At 33.5% G+C, this 23,249-nt stretch overlaps 3 protein-coding genes across 3 annotated transcripts in view; 1 reads left to right on the forward strand and 2 right to left on the reverse strand.

Annotated features, from left to right (window-relative positions):
• LOC129223734 (bone morphogenetic protein 7-like) overlaps positions 1-7,972 on the forward strand; it is a 29,144-nt gene extending 21,172 nt beyond the window's left edge. The window contains exons 5-6 of the mRNA XM_054858090.1: positions 1,115-1,188; positions 7,400-7,972. Of these exons, the coding sequence (XP_054714065.1) occupies positions 1,115-1,188; positions 7,400-7,660 (335 nt within the window). The 3' untranslated portion in view covers positions 7,661-7,972. The remainder of the gene's footprint in view (positions 1-1,114; positions 1,189-7,399) is intronic.
• The window catches only part of LOC129223730 (tubulin-specific chaperone E-like), a 310,220-nt gene that overhangs the window by 216,913 nt on the left and 70,058 nt on the right, over positions 1-23,249 (reverse strand). The window lies entirely within an intron of this gene.
• LOC129224228 (cleavage and polyadenylation specificity factor subunit 1-like) overlaps positions 21,250-23,249 on the reverse strand; it is a 34,994-nt gene continuing 32,994 nt past the window's right edge. Inside the window, exon 8 of the mRNA XM_054858649.1 lies at positions 21,250-21,263. Coding sequence (XP_054714624.1) covers positions 21,250-21,263 — 14 coding nt within the window. The remainder of the gene's footprint in view (positions 21,264-23,249) is intronic.

The following is a 23,249-nucleotide window of genomic DNA, read 5'->3' on the forward strand; positions in this document are numbered from 1 at the left end:
GCTACTTTATTTGTTTGTTTATTTATTTTTAATGCGTCTATTTCTTAAGATGGTTAGAAGTTATGTTCAAAAGAATTCGCAATTTTAGCTAATTTTGAGAGTATTGATTAGATACTAGAAAGTTGATAGTGGCATACGGGAAAGTAAGCTCGTGTAGTTCTGGACAGGACTTCTTGTTAAATTCCCAAATCTGCATCTCTGTAATTATACTTTTAATGCTTTTGTATACACAGAGCTGCAAACTGCTACGAAAAAATCGTAGTTTCTACGAATTACAACTTTAAACTAGGATGCTACAAAAGCAGGTCATAAAATTAGGATTTTCTGTTTTTTTAATTTATAATTCTAAGATTGAAAGCCCCCCCCCCCCCCCCCCCCCGACATAAACTGGGTGAGTGCCCCCCCCCCCCCCCCCCCCCCCGCACATTAACTGCATGAAAACTAAACTGGTGAGTTCAGAAAATCAGACTTCTACAGGTGTGCTGACGATCTCTGCACATAAAAAGATATCCTATTTGCAATAGCGATTTTTTAAATGAACATGGTGGTCGTGATGATTGCCGCAAGCATGTTTTACTTTTGAAAAGACATGCCTACCGGGTGAAAGGTACTGATAATAATCAAGAAGTGAGTTTTTAAAATTAATATTTTATCATATTAAAATATTCTGTATAAAATGTTTTATTCCGTATTACTATTTTCTGCATCATGTTTAAAATTTGTTGAGTACCATTGTTTTTGTTCTTTATACTGTTGGCAATTCATTATTGTTGAATCTGCTGCTGCGGCCATGCCGCACCCCCCCCCCCCCCCCCCCCCGACTGCACCGATGCAATATGCTGCTATGATTTTGGATTTCCAAAAGTTGACAGCTCTGTGTATACATGATGTGTTTATAAATAAAATGTTTTTTATATATTAAATTCTTATTTTAAAAATTCTTTACTTTAAAAAAATGCTTTTTAACTTTTGAAATCCTTCTACAATTGGCTTTTGTCATAAAATCTATTTGAACAAAAGTCTCCATAATTTTCCATTTCAATATGTTAGTGGCTTTGCTGTTATTTAAACATTATTTTATAGTAATTTTACTTACTTATTCATTTTTTCTTAGGTGAGCCGTATATTTCAAAGCAAAATTGTCAAAGATGGACTCTCTATGTTAGCTTCAAAGATTTGGGATGGCAGGTGAGTAGGATTCTTCTACCAGTCGTTCTGCAAGTATTTTGAAATTACAAGGAACCCCTTTTTCAGTGTAAAGGAAGTGAGCTTTTATGTGAAACAATAATCCATAAGCTTACTTCTTTTGCAATGAAAAACAGGTCCCTTGTAACACTGAAACGTATCTGCATTATTGTTGTGCTCCGTTTTCTGTTCACGTGTCCGTTACATTTCCATTTCGTACGTTGTTCAGTTATCTTCTGAATGTAGTACATATTTGCTTGCCTTTATATCATCTAATATTTTAATTGCTTATTTTCAAAGACTATTTGATTAATAATTTTAAAATTTCGGGGCAGAGAAACTTGTATGGAATCATAAGATATCGTACTGCTTCGAATCAAGTTGAGATGTGACAAATTTATGGTGCCATTTTGACAAAAAATAGTAAACTTGAGCTATGTTTGCTACTTTGTACAAAACTTTAAAACAGTTTCTGGAATTTAAGGTCGCAGCTCATGTATACATCCCTTTAATCAGTGCAGGGTGGTAACACAATCTGGAAAGGGGAAAATTTTTATCTGTTTGCATTGCCACATCCCCGTAAAACCGAAACTCATCTGCGTAAAATAAAATAAAGTTGTCAAATCTTTAACCGTGTATAATCAAAACCGCATAAAATAAACTACTAGGAGAAACTATTAAAAGTTTTAGTGGACCTCACAAATGTGTCTTGGTTGAGTCAAATTAGGAAGCATGTTTAGGTAAATCATTAACATTTATTAGTTCAATAAAAAATATATCATGTTAACAAACATTTTAAAACTTCTAAGTAAAATTCGTCCATAATCCTAAATCCAGCAATAAAAAAAAAAAAAAAAAAAAAATTAATTTGAATTTTGACATCTTGAATTCAAATTATGTTTTTCGCAATCACGAGTGTGTGTATGTAGGCGTGTGTGTTTGTGTGTGGGGGGTATGTGTGTTTGTGTGTAGGGGGTATGTGTATGTGTGTGTAGGCATATGTGTTTGTGTCTGTGTGCAGGCATGAATGTCGTGAGTAGTTGTGTGTATGTTTTTGTGTGTGTATGTGTGGGTGTCTGTATGTATGCGTGTTTGTATGTGTTTGTGTGTGTGTATGTAGGTGTTTGTGTGTGCATGTGTGGGTGTCTGTATGTATGCGTGTTTGTATGTGTTTGTGTGTCTGTATGTATGCGTGTTTGTATGTGTTTGTGTGTGTGTATGTAGGTGTTTGTGTGTGTGTGTGTAGTTGTGTATGTATACTCGTGTGTGTAGGACATGGATGCAACCCTGAGATGGCTTTCGCTATAGGAGCAGCATCGTGAGGAGCCCGTCGACGATGATGGTGCGAAGAGTGGCGGTGGGAAAAATCAAAAGACTCCAAAAACAGTCAAATAAGAACAATAAGCAATCGTGATTGCTCAAAAAAATTGCAGAAATTTTAACATAATTGAAAAACGTTTATACCACTGGTGCTCCATAAAAAAAATCCATCTTGATAAATAGTCCTGAAACCTTGAACTATCTTGACATTGGTAATTTGTGGCACAAACCAAGAACGGAACATAGAAGACCAGCCGTCCTAGCGTACACCTTCAGCAAAAGGATCTGGCAGTCAATTCATCTCCAGCCAGATGATCATCAGAAACCTGGGCAGTCAGCCCACTTCAGGAACTATATTGGATGCATCAGCATGGAGGAAGAGAGAGAAATCGATGAATGGATGTCCACCACTTAAATACATCTTCACTGACGTTCCATTCTATTTGCATTTTGTCATTAGAATGTTCGATGAAATTCTTGAAAAAAACTCCAGAAACGTTATTGGCAACAGTTAAATTTGTTGAAACCGTTTCTTTGACGAAAATTTTCTTTTCACTGTGAATTTAACTGCTAACTGCAAAGTTTGTTTGCTTTTCACCATGTTTGTTAGAATAAACGAAAGTTTTGGGTGAAGCATTTTTTTAGTGCAGCGTCAATGTATGGAGAACCCCCTCACATAAAAATAAGTAAGTATCATTAATATCATTTCCCTAGCACCGGAAAGTCAAGAAACATTAATAAAAATTTCTAATATTTTCACATAAACCTGCGTAACACATAAGCGTGCGCACATTGTAACTGAAAATTTAAGCTTCTGAGAACGTTTTTTTTTGGAGATCATTTCTTTTTATTCATATAAAATTTACAAAATTACTGATATCTTCCTTTTTACGAAAGTTATGACTCACAATACTAAGTGCCTATACAGTAATCAAAAAGCATTTACAAAGATACTTTTGACACAGTTATATCTTTATAAAATAATTTTGTTATTTAAAGTTTTAATTTATTTGCATATTCACTTGTGGGACATCTATATTAAACTCTTGTAATTTGCTGTATGAATGAGTTAATATTTTTGCTCTATTGATATAACAATGGTGAAACAAGTTGTAAGTTTTAAAAACCAAAATTCTAATGTAAAGGAAACATATCTCATTTGTTGAGAAATAATAGCTAAAAACATTGAAAAGAATAATGTATTGGGGCATTCAACAAAAGTTGTCGCACACGTGTAGTGCCATTAAACTGTAATAATTTAAAAAAGTTAATAAACAATTTTTTGCTTTGGAAATCACTCATCAGGGTTCGTACTTCCTTAAAAACCCCTTAAGAAACCCTTAATTTCATCAAGCAAAATTAAGGTCCCTAAAAAACCCTTAAAAAGTCCTTAATTTTCTGAAAATTTCCTTAATATTTTAACCACTGTATCAAGTTTGGTCCCCTTTTTCTTATTTTTTTCGTTTTTACCCCTTCAAATCTTTATAATCCGCGATATGTGCCGAAAACGTATGTTTTGGAGACATGCCGACCACGTTAAACACGTGCTTCGCCGAAAATTGCTTGCCTTGTTTGAGATTGCAATCTTTTTGCATCCTGCAAATATTTCAATCTTTTTAAATGTTGGAAGGTTTTTTTACAATATGCTACTTTATATCTGTTTATTTTTTTCATTATTTCAATAATATTTTTATTTCTTAAATTTATTTTAGAAAAAATGCAAAAGACTATCGAAAAAATATGGTCCAACTCCCAGTCTCTGATTGTATTTAAACTTGTCGTGGTTACTATTTTTATGTATTTGAAAAAGCTTTCAATATATTTATGGTGAATCTCTAAAGGTTTTGGTTAGGCTTTACAGCCTGTAAAATTTTTTGGAATTTAAAGATTAAATAAAGCAACTTCAGTTTTTTTTTTTTAAATCGTGAAATAATATGAAGTTTTTTAAACCAAACTATGAGTTCCATTGCAAGGAAAAAGGATAATCAATTATATATATATATATATATATATATATATATATATATATATATATATATATATATATATATATATATATATATATAAAATATTTATATTATTGAGTGATACAGCCAAGATTGAACTCTGGCTCCATCAACCGCTTTATTCAAGGACTCAGGAGTTAGAAATTGCTTTCTCTCTTTCAAAATTTAAATTTATATAGAAATAAACAAACTTGCGAGAAATAGTATGATATAGCAAATTTGTTCGAAATAGGATTTTAGTAACAATAACAGATCAAAAGCAATAATAACAAAACACTAGTTTAAATATCTTGAAGAAAAAAGATTTTAGTTATTTTCCTTCAATTTGCCTCTCATTCTAATCATGTATGCTAAATGATAATGCTTTAATATGCAACTAATTTTCTACAGCTATCCCCATTTTCCTAATCTTTTTTTATGACTGAAATTTGAGAATTAAATGTTATTTTTTAAGAACAATATGTGCTATCTATTATATTAATTACTACCCAATCATTTCAAGCCTAATTAATAAGGAAAAACTTTCGTATTATGTTTGAAACTGGTTAATTCGCCATTTTTTGTTGAATTTTGGAATGTCATGGACTCAAAGGGCACTCATGATCTCATCTCATTTCTGCTTGATTTTAAGAACTCTTTTTTTCTTGGGGGGGTTCTCCATTTTCCTCTTGGATCACTATGATGTGAAATTTTAAAATTTTATTCACTGATAATGGGACATCCCAGTTGATTGGGCCTCTCCCTGCTTTTTGGAAACTGATGCACTTGTGCATGTGTATATATATAATATGTGTATCATATACTTTGCCCCCCCCCCCCCCCCGGGTAAACTTTAAAATGGTATACGCAAAGCTATCTAGTTATTTTCCCGATAAGTCCTTTTTTTTGAGAGAGAGTCCTTAAAAAGTCCTTAATTTTTACTTTTAAAAATGAGTATGAACCCTGCTCATGTGTATATGATTTGTTAAGCGACAAAATTTCGTTCATTTTTGTTTTTAATTATAATTTTTAGTGAAACATATGAGCTGTTTTGTGCGAGACAAAATGATTATTTTCCATGGAATGACTCTTTCTTGTCTATTTTGTTCTAAAATGGCTTAGTGCTCTACCAAGTCAAAAAAAAAAAAAAAAAAAGAGTAAATTTTTTAAAATAAGAGCCTTAATGGATTTATTTTCTCATTTTAAAGCACTCTGTAAATTTGATAAAATATTTACTTTTGAAAATATAGAACTATGGTAAAACACCAGTAGTGGCCAGTGCTTCAGTAGTGGCCATTTCAAGTTTACTTTTGTACTTTGAAGAAAGAAATGAGCAATAATAATGTGATTTTTTTTTGTTGGTACTTAATGTAACTATCATATTGAATCAATTTTATTCATCAGTTATTTGAGTTTAAAGTAAGTAATGTGAATACTTCGGATAGGAGATTGTCAGATTACTGCTACTGAAATTTTCAGATTTTGGAGTGGCCACTAATGGATCAAATTTGAGGTATGGATGAAAAATTGAACAAATTGAAATTCTGGCCTTTTATAGTAAACTAGAAAAAGTAATAATTATGAGAAATAATTGTTATTTGAACTTGTTTTCTGTTTTAAGTGAAAGAATTTAAAACACACCTTTTTGACATGATTAAAAATCAAACTTCTTCCTTACCCATAAAAATAAAATAGCAATAAGTATAAAGAGAAAAATAGTATTAATTTTGAAACGAAAGCACAAAATTTAAGCATTTGCAAATTTGAAGAATTTTTAAAACATGAAATTAAACTTCACATGTTTAAAAAGATTTATTGGTTAATATATTTTTTTTTAAACATGGAGTCTTACCTTCTCTGTATGTCTACTGAAGTACGAACTGTTTAAAAAAAATGTAGCCACAACCGTAATCCCCTTATACTTGCTTTAGTTATTTTGGGAAATTTGAATTTTTGTGGGTTCTTTGTGTGATTAAAATGTTATCAAATTTGCGGGAATCGTTTTGATATACATTGGATAATCCTCCCCCTCATTACTTCGTAAAACGGTATGTTACTAATTTTCGGTAAAAAGATATTGTCGCCAGATGCTGAGACACTTTTGGTCACCATAAAATGTCGCTAAACAGTTTCATCCAAAATGTTTCCGAACTAAGTAGTAAAGTTTGGCGATTGTTTGAATTCAAATGGAAAATAATCAGCCAAATCCATTTGCCAAATCTTGTGGAAAAACTTTTCTTTAAGATTTAACTTGAGAAAAGCCTCGAACAGTGAGGCGAAACGCAAAAATATTCAACACTACAACAATTGTAACTATCAACTGGGAGATGAGATGATACACTAAATACTGTATTGAGTTGAGGAACGCCTTCGAACATGGAACTAAAAAGCTTATAACTTGTTTTTTATTCCACTTAAAAATTTGGAACAGGTGCCATCTTCAGCAGAAAAATCAGCGCTTTAAATGGACATATAATGTTGATATGTGCAAGCATTTTTTCACCCCCATATTGGGGCATTTATGCAAAAATTGGGACTTACATTAGAATAAAAAAGGAACTAACAATCGGATTTTTTCGAACTGGTCTATAAACCTTCCTCGTACCAAAAAGAACAAACGGTGAAAGTTTCAGCCAAATCTGCCGGGTAGTTTCTGAGATCTTAGGGAACAAACTAACCAACAAATTTACCAACATCCATTTTTATACATATAGATGGGAAGATTTAGAAAGCGTTGAGCTATAAAATGCTTATTGAGTTTCAAGAGGAGGCAATTAATGTTGTAGACCTAAAGTTTAAAAATGTACTTCACTGTGGCTACTACTAGGGTGTTTTAAACCTTGAAGTGGTTACTACTGGTGTTTTACCTTAATTGATTTTTTTAAATGTAATTCATTTCTCCCCTTTAGGATTGGATTATTGCTCCAGATGGCTATGGTGCTTTCTATTGCAAAGGAGAGTGCTCTTTTCCTTTGAATGCCCACATGAATGCAACCAATCATGCTATCGTGCAAACCTTGGTTCATCTCATCAATCCGACGGCTGTGCCAAAACCCCGTTGTGCGCCAACGCAGCTATCCGCTATTACTGTTCTTTATTTTGATGACAACTCAAATGTCATTTTAAAGAAGTATAAGAATATGGTTGTGAAATCTTGCGGATGCCACTGATTGTGATTGCATAAGGAGGTGGACAGCCAAATGCAGGTCATTGACTGTTTTGTGATTAACTTCCCTCCTATGGTATGCAAAGCATTTTTTCTCTCCTTGCCCGTCCTGTTAAGCCCGTCCAGCTAAGCAGCTAAGTTCCGTCCTGTTCTAAGCCCTGAGATGGATAGCCAAATGCAGACTGTTTTGTGATTAACTTCCATTCTGTGGTATGCAAAACATTTTTTCTCTCCTTGCCCGTCCTGTTAAGCCCGTCCAGCTAAGCAGCTAAGTTCCGTCCTGTTCTAAGCCCTGAGATGAACAGACAAATGCAGACTGTTTTGTGATTAACTTCTCTCCTAAGGTATGCAAAACATTTTTTCTGCCCTGGCTTGTCCTGCTAGGCCTTTCCAGCTAAGGGCCCATCCAACTAAGCAGTTAAGTTTCGTCTTGTTCTAACCCCTGAGATGGGCAGGTAAATGCAGGTCATTGACTGTTTTGTGATTTACTTCTGTTCTATGGTTTGCAAAGCATTTGTTCCCATCCTGTTTTAAGCCTTTGAATCCTGTTTTAAGTCCGTCCTGTTAAGGGCTGGTCCAGCTAAGCAGCTAAGTTCCATCCTGTTCTAAGTCCTGAGATGGACTGCCAATAACTTCCCTTTTTATCGGGGCTCAAAAATTATACTGCCCAACATGCCCGGGGCATGTAAAAATTCCGATTGGGCATGAATCTTTTCCCCTTACATGCCTGGCTGGGCATGTAATTTTTGATCAAATATTTTCCCATAAAACTTTATTATTTTGTATTTTATTGAAAAATTACTGTATCCTTATTTGGAGTTCAAAATTTATTTCAAGCCCTACTGCTAAGATGGTTTACTGTTTCCGGTTTGCGTGGAAGCGATCCTTCCCACTATACAGTTTAAATTTTGTTAAATTTAATAACAGCTCATTATGTACTATTTATTCAAACTAATGTTTTTATGATTTATATAAAAATAATTCATCTGATTAATGCTGTACGACGAATTTAAATGCTTTTATATTGATAAACGATAAGGAAAACTGGGCATGTATCTTTTAGACAAACATGCCTGGCAGGGCATTTTTCAGTAAGATTTTTCTAGCCCTGCTCCTATGCTATGCAAAACAATTTTTCCGTCTTGTTCTAAGCCCCTGAATCAGAAGCAACTGTTTTGAAGTAAATGATTTTTATCTTGCAATTATATAATTAAGTTAGCATTAATACTAGCAAATGAAGCTATGGGCCAAAGAGCAAGCAGCGCTTCCTTTTCCTACATTTGCTTGAACAAGTAATTGACAAGTTGAATTAGTTCATTAAGCCGTAAGTGCAAAATATAATCATTGTAAAGTATCACTCCAAAATATCCAATGCTCTATATTATAATTTTTTGCAGTTTGCCATAAATGTTCGTACAGTATAATGTAAATCGCATTTCAACTTAACAATATTTTATAGTTATTGTTTTGTATGGTCCCATTTTACATTGCTTAAATTTGTCGTTAGTTATTCTGTTGCCAAATTATGGAACTGATTGAGATAGTTAATTCATGTGTAATGAAGTGTAGTCATATTTGTATGTTTTCGATGTAAAAATATCACAATTTGTTGTGATAGTTTTATCATGTCCTCTTAAAATGCGCTTAGTGCGTCTTATTTTTGACAAGTGCCAAAAGTATAATTCCTAGTGGTTGGAAAAATTTGGAAATTTGAGGGGAAAAATGTTTTTTCTATTTTTGCATAAGAAATTTACGCCCTCTTGGGGAAAAATTGAAAATTTTAATTTTTCACACAAAATAATGCAATTAGAAATTTACAACGTTTGCTATCCAATGCTTTTTTTTGTTTAAAAAGTTTTTTTTTATGTTCAGTATCCCTCAAGAAAACACTAACTTCAATAATGCTAGCTGTGAGATAATTTGATTTCCATGTACACTAATATTATTTGCTGCATTTCTCACTAAATCTGTTATGCACACACGGGACAGAGTTAGTACATCAGTATTATTAACTTGTGAAATATTTAAGTACAAATTTAGATGTATTTTCATTTAATGGGTATGTATACATGTGCACACATATATATAAATACATGTGCTCAAAATAAAAAAAAAGCAGCTTTTTGTTTAAAATCTCACAATTTACAAAAAAAAAAGGCAATTTTTGTCAAAAAACTTCATTAAGCTATTTGCAAAGATCACATTTTTCAAATTAATGCTTGAATGATTAGAATAATTTGGAGAATTTTTATTGTTTTGAACAAAGAAAGCCACTGGCAGATTTTTAATGACAGGTTCAAAAGTTTGGTGCATATTTTGTTCAAAAAAAAATATGGATTGCATATGTATTTTTAAATGTTTAATATTTTTCATGTTTTCTTTAAAATTTTAATTAAAAAAAAATTTTTTTTTTTCCAGAAATCTCTCTGGAAAAAAACTCCCCACCCCAAACTCTTTGTATCTTTAATAATTCTAATACAAATATTATGAATCTTTACAGTACAATTTTGTCCCTCTTACAATTACCATTCCCATTCGAATCTTTGTCTGATTTTACTTTTTTTATGCTTTTAGCTTTCAAAATTGCAAGCTATTTTTTTTTGCACTTAATATGAGGCAGTGAGAAGCAAAGGGATGCAAGTGGACATTTTGAAGTTTTGAGTAAAACGTGTTTAAAGATCAGATCCTAGGTAGGCTTTCATTGAAATTTTTTTCTAAATCATGCTGTATACAGCACCTACCAGGATCAAAGGGCCCTCCTTCAGAAAATTTTGAGAAATTTCCTTAAAAATGCCGGTTTTTAGTTGATAGAGCTGATTGGAATGATGTGCAAAAACTTGGCAACAATTCATATGGTTTTTGATAAAGTATATTTCAATAGTCATATTTTTTGACCTCATTAACTGTGGTTGTTTCAAACCAAAAGAAATTGTAATGATGCAGTGGAATCCTGTTTTAACGAACTTCTCGGGACCATAAATTTTGTTTGCTGTAATGGGAATTTCGTTGTAATAAAATTCAGGCAATGTAACAGCAATTAAATTTGGATTTAAAATTCATTTTGTTAAACCATAAATTTTGTTGTTTTGGTATTCGTTGTAACTGGTGTACAAATTCGTTGTAACAGGTAACACTGTACACCAATAAATACCCAATTATAGAGTATACAATTGTTCTGTTATGAATAATTTAATAAATGAGTTTTGTATTATTTCCAAATGGATAAAAATACTGTTATTCTTAATATGCAGCACAGTCTTGCTTCTCTCGCACTGGTGATGTGTGATGACACCCTTGGGTCACACAATAAAAACTTCATATGAATTGTTTTTTTTTTTTAAGATTCAGTTATGTTGCAGCTGGGAAAAATCTAAATTATTTTCCAAACTATGTATTTATAGTTTTATTCAAAATCCAACTAAAAATATTGGAAGTGGCAACACCTGCTCCTCATTTAAATCTGCCTAAGGGGTAAGGAAGGGGGTAGTACTATCTAGACCATCTGAGCTGAAATATTGTTGGATTGTTGACCTACCTCCCATCCAAAAAAGGTTGGAGACACCTGCGTTTAAGCATTGTTCGAAAGCATCTTTCTGAAAGTGGCGTTTAATTTAGCTTTCTTTTATTTTTATTTTTCATAATTTCGTTTATGAGCTGCAATAGTGGCACAATTCAAAAACCACCCATTTTGGACTAAGAACAGGTGTAAATATGAAAATACACTTTCTTATCAGCAGCAATATTAGCGCAACTCATGATTCAATATTAGGTCATAAGATGGCAGAAGTAAAATGTGCTTATGCATTTTCCTTAAAACCGTTTACCCGCCAATGTTCCAAAAATGGAACATCATATTTAACTGAAAATTTTCCCAAGAAATAACGTTAAAATAAACAAGTTTTTTTTTTAACGCAGTTTAGTCTTATTTCAAAGTTTTTTTTAATTTCCTGCTTGATTGTTTATATATTTTCAATTATTTATTGCGATTTTTCAAACGATGAGTGTTTTTTTAGCTTTTTGCAACTTTCTCTTATAAAATTTACCGAAAATTGGCTTTTTCAGAAAATGTGATGATATTTATTATAGTTGTGAAAAATACTTCAATGTATGATTTTAAAATCCTTGTAGAAATGTACAATGATATTTCCAAAAGGTTACCCCTTCAAAATAGCATGTTCCAATTTTGGAACATTGGCGCTTTTAGGGAGTCAAATTTCCAAGAAGTAAATCGTTCGACTTCAAAGGGGAAATTTCATTTTTCGTAATATATGTTTCTTTTTTCTTCTCATTTTGAATGTACTCTGATGTAGATGTTGGCAAAACCAAGTAAGTTTATATTTTGAAAGGATATGATGTTTCGTTAGCAAAGAAAATAATAACAGTCTTCTGTTTGACGGACTATATGGCTCCGTCCCACACCTGCTCGGACAGCTGCATTGTCAGGTGATAATAAAAAAAAATATTAGTGAGCGTTTTATTCTTCATATTTTAAATGCAGTTCAATAATTCGCTAGCTTTGTTTTCAAGCGAAACGAAATTCTGTTTGACGTATACCAACTGTTCATAAATGTTTAAAAATGTCTACAAGATTTCTTACTGTAGAACAAGCTGTGGCTTATTTAGAGACCTTGTCAGATTTGGATTTGTCAGATGTAGATATATGCCAATTAACCCCTGATGAACCAGGCAATATCACTGAGGAAGAAGACATTCTAGAAGACGAGTTACAACCTAATACACCAATTGATGTATGTGGACAGGTGGACATTTTTTCCGCCAACTCTCGTGAAAATTTAACAAAAAAATCGGAGGAAGAACAAAGTCTGAAATCATTAGATAATAAAAGTAAAAAGCGAATGAAAACGGAAAAAAAAAGTTGGAATTATCAGGAAATAAAAGTAGAAAAAGAATAAAAATGGATTTAACTTGGGAGAAGAAAGCTAACTTTCAGAAACTGATTTCGTCAGAAAGTATTGAACCGCTTCGACATGCATTTCCGAATATAGTGGATTTATCTCCAATTGATTTATTTTTTTAAATTTTACCTTTGCAGTATGTTAAACACTTAAAAAATATGACAAACTTGTATGCATTGCAAAAAGGAGAATCAATAGATGTTGACAGAGATGAAATCCTACAATTTTTTGGTTTGCTGCTATTGAGTGGGTACCGTTCCGTTCCTTCTGAAGATATGTATTGGAGCAGTGCACAAGATACATCTGTGCCAATTGTACCAACAGTTATGCCTCGAAATCGTTTTCGAAAAATAAAAAACAACTTTCATTTGATGGACAACCATGAATTAAAACAAAATGACTAACTTGGAAAAGTATACCCTATTTACGAAGAATTGTGTAAAAACCTTCAACAATTTGGTATATTTCATGAAAAATTGAGCATAGATGAATCTATGGTTCCCTACTATGGTCGGCATTCATGTAAAATGTTTATTAGAGGAAAACCAATAAGATTCGGCTTCAAAATTTGGATGCTGTGCTCTTCAAGTGGATACCCATATTCCATGGAGATTTATTCAGGCAAAAAAGAAGGATCCCTTGATGTGCAATTAGGATCCAGAGTTATAAATGATCTATTATCAGTTTTGACTGACACATCTAAGCATGAAGTATACTTTGATAACTTTTTTACATCATATGACTTAATTTCTCAGCTATCAAAAAAAAAGGTGTACGAGCAACAGGAACAATTCTTGAAAACCGAACTGGCCATTGTCTACAGAAATCCAAAAAAGCCCTTTCTAAAGAAGATCTAGGAAATTTTGACTATCGATCTGATGGATCAGTGTGTATGTGCAGCTGGAATGATAATGCAGTGGTTACAGTAGCATCTAATTGTTATACGCATGAGCCACTTGCATCTGTTAAACGTTACTCAAATGCGCAGAAATGAAGATAGATGTGTCACAACCTCATCTTATCAAGAGATACAATGAAGGAATGGGGCGTGTGGACGTCTTGGATAAACTTTTAGGGAGCTACAGATCTCATTTGAGGAGTAAAATATGGTGGTGGAATCTTTTTAGTAATGCTCTGAATATTTCAGTTGTAGCTAGTTGGTTACTTCATCATTGTGAGTTACACGAAGTCAAGATGAAGCATTTAGAGTTCCGAAGAGAGATAACAACTCACCTCCTAAGAAGAAAAGTACGAGTGGAAAGTCATCCAGGGCCTCGTTGTCATTTACATAAACAATCAAGAATGTCTGACGGACATTATATTGTATCTGCATCCCAAGGACGTTGTGCGGTGTGCAAAAAAAAATAAGACTAAGAAATGTTTTCATTGCGACAAACGACTTCACCAGCAATGCTTCCTTTCATATCATGGGCATTAGATATTTCTGTATTAGATTTTCTGAATTCTGGTATGTACATAAATGCAATTTAAAATATTATTTTTTCCGTAATAAAGTATGATAAGATAAAAACTGCATTCAAAACCTCTTAGATTAAAAAAATTCTTGGAAAAAAAAAACTTCATGCAAAGCGCTAATGTTCCAAAAATGGGACACACTGAAAAGCATAGTAAAAATTTTTTTTTCTAGAAATTTTATTTTATTTCTGTATTTACTAGACATAAATAGACATAATTTCAAAAAAATACTCAAATTTGATCTTCCGTCAATAGTTCGGCAGTTAAACGGTTAACCAGGGATCTCCACCTAAGGGGTGGGGGGTAATGGCGCTGACTGCAGCATTGAAATTTTTAGGGGGAGCATGGGTTTTGAGGGGTTTATTTTTCTCATTGGGCGGGGGGGGGGGGCTCCCCTGTTTTAACAATGAAAACTTTTTACCCACTTATCTCAAAAGGTGATTTTTTGAGTTGTGCCGCTATTGCAGCCCATGAGCAATTTGTTCCTTTTTCATTTTAATGTAGCTACTTTTCACGCTGGTAGGCTGTAAGGATATTTTTGGCCAAAAGATGAACCATGGATTATAAACCCAGAAAGTAGTTATATTATTTTCACCAGCTATGAAAGCTTCAGTTATGTTCCTTTTTATGTTATTTTTACGTGTGTAAAAAAATGTGGACGTATTATAGAATCATATATTTTTTAGAATTTTGTGCAAAAAATATGTTCATGTCGATTTTTGTTTTCTGTATGATGTTCTTTGTTTATCATATTTTGTACAGGAAAAGTTCTTATGAATTAAAAAATAACTTTTTCTATTATGGATCTTGCATATATTCTTTTAAGAGGATTGTTATTTTAACAAGTGTATCTTTTATGCTGTAAAATTACTGAGTCGTTTTCTTATTTTGAGAAACATTCCAGCCAGGGTTGGGTTTTGGACTGTCCAAAACTGGATTAGGACAAGACAGGTGGTTTTTACCGTCCAAAACTGTCCAAAATTATGCTAAAGTTAAAAGGGTGTAATCTAATCAAGTCATATTGACTTGATTATTCGATCAACTTGATTATTGAATATTCGTAAAGCATAAATATAGACATAATCGAGGTTTAATTAATGAGTTTTTTTTATATTTTTTTCTAAAAAATATTTTACTTAGTTTTGGACACTTTCGGACACAAGCGCTTTGAACAGGATCATAAAAAACTTGCCAACCCTGCTTTCATTTGCTCATAAGCATAAACATAGGGAAATTTGGTTGCTATTATCAAAAAAAAAAAAAAAACTAATGCAAAGAAATTGAAATTTTGATCAAGAATTCAACTTCTATGTAACTACGGTCGGACCTCCATATATCGAAGTAGCAAATTACCGGAAAAAAATTCGATATGTAGAAATTTTGATACGTAGAAACAATCTTATTTTATCTTAAAAATCTCCTAAAACATTAAAATTAAAGTTAATTTTCGTGTATGAAACCTAGTTTCTAATTTATACGAGCAGAAATTACATATTTGCGCCTTCATACATTTTCATTCTTCGGCAATTCAACTTGATCCGCAACATTAGGGGATTTTGGTTTTAAGAATGTAATTGAGAGAAAAGTAAAAAATCAATCTACTTAACTTGAATGATTTTCACTGAAGCTAAAAAGACTAGGAATGATGATCAACAGGTTTTAGGGTTAACGTGAAACTGATTTTACTGCATTACTGGTTTCAACTAAGATATTTGAAATCAGCTTGAGGAAATTTAAGAACTCCAGAACAACACAAAAACCTATCTACACACACCTCAACCCCAGATTCCTTTCGTAGCAACCTTTAGTGAACAATTTTCTCCCCTAGCCTTTATTTTTCATGAGATAAATAGTCTAAAGTGGTAAAAAAAACCTACTAAAGTCTCGAAAAAATCTATATATAGAGAGTTTTTCGATATATAGAAACAATTTTTCTATGTAATGAACATAGAAATTTAGTGGGATTTCGATAGATAGGAAATTTTGATATGTTGAAGTTCGATATAGGGAGGTTCGACTGTAGATTAAAATCAGCTGCATAAATAAGTTGAATGTTCTCCATTGAACAAATGTTCAATGTAAAAAATTACTTCGATACATTTTATTCTATTTTTGATGCTTTCTCGCAGAATGCGATTTTTCTAAAAATATGGTTTTGGACAGTTTTGGACTCAAGGGTTTTTGGATGGAACAGTAAAAACAAGGGTTTTTACCGTAGTGTCCAAAACCTTGCCAACCCCGATTCCAGTGGATCATTAGAATTTAAATACCTCCTCCACTTTTAGAAAATCATCAACATACAATAATTTTTTTTTGGAAAAGACAAACAAACAAACAAAAAAAAGTGATTTTTGGTTTAAACTAGGTGTATTTGGTTTAAAAACTGTTTGTGAGGGAAAAAAATGATTTTTTTGGAAAGTCATAAAGATTTTATGAATTAACTAGCAGTACCCGTACAGCGATGCCCATGCTGAAAATTTAATGGAAGTCCGTTGAGTAAAAAAAAAAATTGACGCCCCTTCCTCCTCTGATGTGAAATGATCATTTTTCTTTGTATAAAATGTGTGCACAACCTTTTCAAAAGAAAAAAACCTATTAAAGTTTTTTTGAAATTTAAAATTTTTCGTCAAATCATTAAATTAGATTTACAGTTGCTTTAAAACTCTATTTAGCGAGTGAAGCGGTTTTTATTGCAATTTAAAATATTTCGCCAAATTAAAAAAAAAAAACATCAAATAATATCTTTCATATGTAAAAATAATTCCGCAACTCTATTGTTTATCGCCAAACTCGCCCAGCAACCACGCTATCATAATCCATCCGTTTAACGAAAAAAATAAAAACAAAAACCTGTGGAACATCAAAATTCATCGTCAGAAAAAAAGAAGAAAATGTCATACATTCCACTTGGGTAAAAACAAATCAAAAGTTTCTTTTCTTTCAAAACAAATCGCCAAAACTTTTCAGAACTTTGAAATAAAATCGATACTAAATGTTTGATAATGTAACGTCTTAATACGATAGATGGCGCTAGCATATCACAAACTGCCATGCATATATGCACTTGAACACTCACAGGTGAAAATTTTTGCGATTTCAACTATGAATAAAACTTAATAAGTTTTGTACTTATTGAATTGGTCCCCAACAATTTTATTTAACTTTTTTTCAGCACACTAGCTAATTAAAAATCTCTTAGAATTAATCATAATGAGCCTGAAATATCCTTTTTAAAACATTATAGACTAAGAGCTGGCTACACAAAAAATGTACTCATAAGGTACATTAAAAATTTCTGTATGGAATGTTTGTACACACATAGCCAAGCATTTATCGCTTGGTCTGCCAGGGCGGGTAAGGGACCGGGCGGGTTGGCGGGGGATCAAAGATCACCAATTTTCAGTAGGAAAACTGCAGATTTCTGCATGAAGACTGCAGTTTTTCTGAAGGTAAAGCCTCAAATCTTTAAAATATCTGCAGAATTCTTCAAAATTCCTTCAGGTGAACTTCTGCAGATTTTGTGAGGAAAACGCAGCACATTTGTCTATTCCCGTTTAAAATTAGGCATTTTCGAGCAAAACAAAATGTGGTACTGATTTGATTACACTAGTTACATTGATGTGTTCAGATACATGTATTTTAGTTACAGTTATGTCATGAGATTACGTATGTGGGCGAGTACGTAGTACACGTATATGGCAGTGTTTCTTCCTGTTTTTCAGAACAAGGGGTGATCTGCATGAGGGGGGGGGGTGATTTTGAACTATAAAGGGCGCCAATGGATTTTAGAAAAAAGATGCTGTAATGATTTTGGAGATGGCAGATTGGCTAATCTCTTTGGCGCGTTGTAATAATTGTACACTCTATCCATAGGTTTCTTCCCCCGCCAAATGGCGCCCACCCCCAAATATTGTATAGCACCCCCCCCCCACCCCCCTTCCGTTTCTCAAAAAAGAAATTCCGTCTGAGAGAGTGACTAAAAGCACGTTTAAAAATCGGATTCAAAAATAAAAACAGCGCATTCTGCCTCATGACCCTCCTCCCTTCCCTGTTTTCACCGCCATTTTTGGGCATTAATGCTCTTTAGCTATTATTATTATTGAAATAACGTGTTCGAATGTTTTTTGAGATGGCCGATGGCTGATCTCTACTACGTGCCTTAATATTCAGAAACATTAGGAAAGAGGTTCTCCCCCCCCCCCCAAATTTTGCAGCATTCCTCCCCTAAAATAAGGAAACCTTTGAAAAATGAGAGTAAATACACGTTCCAGAACCACCATGTAACTTTTCAACTGCGCATTCTGGGTCATGACCCCGCCCCCCTTTCCCCGTCTTCGCCGCCATTTTTGGACACTAATGCTCTTTAGCCATTGTTATTGAACTAACGTGCTCGAATGTTTTTCGAGATGGTCTGATCTCTACAAGGTGTCTTAATATTCAGAAACTTAAGGAAAGGGTACTCCCCCTCCCCAAATTTTGAAGCAAGTCACCATTTTATGGGGGGGAGGGGAGGGGAGAACCCCTCTCTAAAGTTTCCGAATATTAAGATACGTTGTAGAGATCAGCCATCGGCCATGTCAAAAAACATTCGAGGACGTTATTTCAATAATAATGGCAGAAGAGCATTAGTGCCCAAAATGGCGGCGAAGGGATTGGGGGAGGGGGGAGGGTTTCATGACGCAGAATGCGCCGTTAAAAAGTTTCATGGCTGTTCTCGAACGTGGATTTACTGTCATTTTTCTGTTGTTTCCCTATTTTAAAGGGGGAGGGGCTGCAAATTTTGGGGGGAGCCACCATATTCTGTGTTCGCAAATTTTGGGGGGAGCCTGTGAAGGGGGGGGGGAGAACCACTTTGCTAATGTTTCTGAATATTAAGACGCGTAGTAGAGATCAGCCATCGGTCATCTCTAAAAACATTCTAACACGTTATTTTAATAATGATGGATAAAGAACATCAATGTACAAAATTGGCAGCGAACAAGGGAAGGGGGGGTCATGACGCAGAATGCGCTGTTTTTATTTTTGAATCCGATTTTTAAACGTGCTTTTAGTCACACTTTAGAGGGAATTTCTGTTTTGAGGAAGGGAAGGTGGATGGGGTGGGGTGCTATGCAACCTTTGGGGGTGGGCGCCATTGGAGGGGGGAGAAACCTCTGGCTTAAGTGTCAAATTATTACTACGCGCAAAAGAGATTAGCCATCTGCCATGTCCAAAATCATTACAAGATCTTTTTTCTAAAATCCATAGCCTTTTATAGCTCAAAATCACCCCCCCCCCCATTACAGATCACTCCTTGTTCTGAAAAACAGGTAGGAATACTTCCATATACGTGTACTACGTACTCGCCCACATACGTAATCTCATAACATAACTAACTAAAATGCATGTATCTAAACACATCAATGTAACTAGTGTAATCAAATCAGTATCACATTTTGTTTTGCTTGAAAATGCCTAACTTTAAACGGGAATAGACAAATGTGCTACGTTTTCCTCACAAAATCTGCAGAAGTTCCCCTGCAGGAATTTTGAAGAATTGTGCAGATATTTTAAAGATTTGAGGCTTTACCTTCAGAAAAACTGCAGTTTTCATGCAGAAATCTGCAGTTTTTCTGCTAAAAATTGGTGATCTTTGTCCCCCGCCAACCCACCCGGTCCCTTACCCGCCCTGACAGACCAAGCGATAAATGCTTTGCTATGTAGGGTCAGGTGGGGTAAAATGGGTAGTCAAAATATATGGTTTTAAAAACAAAATATTTTAAATTAAATTTGCATTTTTTTGAGTGGGACATTATACTTGGCTGTTCTGAGTTCTATTTCAGAAAATATATTTTTCCAATAGATTATTTTTTAGTGAGAGGTAACACTTTAAATTGAAGTAGATAAATTCAAGCCACATGTTGTCTGCTTAAACTTCTATCTCCAGCTCCAGATTTTTGAGAAATTTTTATTACTATGTCATAATATCTTTAGTTGGACATTTTTGTTGCTGCTTCAACTTACAGGGAAGAAAAAAAACGATTTTTTTCTATTTTTAATCTCATATTTTGAAAATGGGGTAAAATGGGTATATGGTTAGGCTTATCATTCCAGCAAGTTGTTTTAAAATATACAACAGTATATTTACCTTTACATGAATACTAATGCATTTGTGGTTAATTTAAAATGATTGAAACATAAAAGTATGCAATGCCATGACAGTATGAAATAAACTTCGCTCCATCATAACAAATAATAAGAAGCCAGCGGTATACTTATTCCAGAGTTTTTTTGCACTCGCGCATAAAATAACAATTTCCTCAGAATATGCTGGGCCCAGCCTGTTGTTGGTCGTCACATTTGTATTTGATTGCAATCAGATGCTACCAATTTCTCTAATGTACTTTGAAATTCTCAGAACACATCCTAGTTTCAATCCGAAGATTATACGTCACAAAGCACGATTTCGTCACCTTATAAAGATTTGAAAAGTGCAATATTGTCTGCAATTTCAACAAGAGCTTCAGATTTGACAACTACCTGCATGAGTTATTTAAAACAACTTAAATGTATGCTGGCAAATACAGGAAGTATTGACAAAGATGTTTCAGAAAGGCTAAAAGTTGAAAGTGAAAAAAATAATGAATTAAAAAACAAAAAAATAAAAAATAGTGGAAAAAGAAAGTTTCCATTCAGAGGAAGTATCTGAAATAGAAACTGCTAAAAATATGCTTATGAAACAAAGTTTAACCACAGGTGCCTGGGTATAACTATTGTACTTAGAAGAAACAAGCAAGAAAGAATTGATTGGCAAATATATGGCTGTTGAGGGAAATATTTTTAAAAAATCCGGGATGGAGGATTTTCCTTTTTTTTCCTGATATAGACAACATGGATTTCATTAAAAAAAACATCAAATAATACAAAAAATCAATGAGCCACAATTTAACAATAGATGCCATTACTTTTTTAAAAGAATGACAAGTATGGATATCGTGCATGAAAGAAACCTCATTAATATTTTATCAAATTTACTGTTAGCACTATTTTTTTAAAAATTAAATTGTAAAATTTTGTAAACCAACTCTTAAATCTATATTATCACACTGCATTGAACAAATAGTATGCTTATTTATCACTTCTTAGACTTCAATACCCATTTTACCCTAGAGCCCCTAAAGTAGAGGAGCCTAGTTATAGGAGCCTTATTTTACCCCACAGGCTACCCATTTTCACCTGCGTGGGGTAAAATGGGTACAGAAAACATATAGTCATAAACACTCCTCTCAAAAATAAATTTGTATCAAATTATGTGTGAAAATCATTTAATTCTACTCTCAACATATGTAATGTATGCATAAAACAAAAAAAAAAAAAAGAAACAAAATATTTTGGCAAAAATATTTGAGTCAAAATCCAAAAGTAGGCAATTTTATACCCATTTTACCCCACCTGACCCTATGTACTTTCATTCCATACAGAAATTTTTAATGTACCATGAGTACTTTTTTTGTGTAGCCAGCTCTTGGTCTATTAGCATGACACCCTCGCTACAAATGCGAATCCAAGCCTGCCAAATTTCTCTAATCAGGAAACGGTACGCTAATGTCGTAATAATGAAAAAATCTTAAACAGTAGCAAAGTAAAGAGCATAGTTTTTCATGATTTTAAACGCGTACATTATTTTGCCCTCATGTTCTGTAATCGAAATATGAAGTCTTAAAGACAGCCGAAATTGCACATGGATGTCCTGCCACATGTAGACGGTGAAATCATCGACGAATAGTTGGTACCTTCAATTTTTACCACAAATAAAGTTTTATGACTTCATTTTTGTAAAAATTTTTTTGATGGAACCTCACCCCCCCCCCCCCCCCCCCCCTTGTTCATGGTAGCAATGCCTTAAAATTACGAATTTTGACTTCAATTTAAAACATTTCCTGAATCCCATTTCTGACCCTCTCTTTTTGACACCACCTAAGATAACTAAAACTGCGGTTTAAGACTTCAATTCCGAAAACTTTTCTGGACGCATCCATCGATCCCCCCCCCCCCCTCGCATCCTCTCACTGTCCTTCCTTTGACGTCACTAAAAAAAGTCTACACCTATTTTGCTTTTGTAACTTTTGAAATCTATCCTCGTTTAAAGGAATAAAATTGCACATGTTTCCGTGTTAAACATATCTTACGTTTAAAAAATTCGTCCTATTTCTTGATTGTTTTTCCTTTCCTTTTTGCAATTAAAAAAAAAAAAACACACACACACACACACACACACACACGAAATTTAAAAGGAGAAGATAGGCAAAGGCGTCAGTTTAAATTTTTTAAGTCTTGCTCCATCTCGAAAGGGTCTGAGGATACGGCAAACGAGTCTTCCTACCGAACTTGCTTAATTTTTGAAGCGCAAGTGTTCCCAAACGGGTGAGGTCTTAATTTTTTAAAAATTAATTGACAAAAGTAGACTAGATTTTTTGAGAACAAAACTAGTTTTTCTTTACAATTACTGTGTTCTGCTAAAATGTGCCTTTTGCAAAAATCTCTACATACCCTTACTTTGCGGGAGGGAGGAGATAAACCCATTCTTACGTAATATTTTCCAAGTCGATAGAAATCGCGCGGTCAAGTGGTTTGGAAGAGCTCATATTTCATTTGCTTCCGGAAGGTAAAAAACGTATTAGGATGAGCGAGAAAAAACTTACAATTTCCCAGCGCTTAATTTTTTAAAATGTCCGATTTTTAAAATAAGGCGTGGTCTTTAAGACGGCACAAATGATGAACTTTGGCGCATCTGTCTACGGCGTTTCCACGTTATGATAATCAAGAAGTGAGTTAAATATTGCGCTCTACGCTTGCTATCAACCATATTTTTGCCAACACAAGTGAGTAAAGAAGCGAATTAAATAATCTGCGAATGGCATTTCATCATTTCTGATGTCATCGACATAAGTGTAAACAATGAAAGCGCATCTATTTTTTTAACTATTGCATAACTATTTTTTTAAAAATATTAAACTTAGTCGAATTATTTAAAAAATGGTCGGATCCTATGTTTTTAAGCATGCTCTTTCAAAAAAAAAAAAAACAAAAAAAAAAAATAAAACTTAAAAATTTCGAAAACGACCCCATTTATCAAAATGAAAAGGAAAGCTGAAACATAGAAATTCTTTTTCCTCGACTGACAGTAATTGAGTTATCATAGAATAGTTCTCACATCAAAGG

The sequence above is a fragment of the Uloborus diversus genome, chromosome 6 (genome assembly GCF_026930045.1).
Source record: "Uloborus diversus isolate 005 chromosome 6, Udiv.v.3.1, whole genome shotgun sequence".
NCBI classification, from domain to species: Eukaryota; Metazoa; Arthropoda; class Arachnida; order Araneae; family Uloboridae; genus Uloborus; species Uloborus diversus.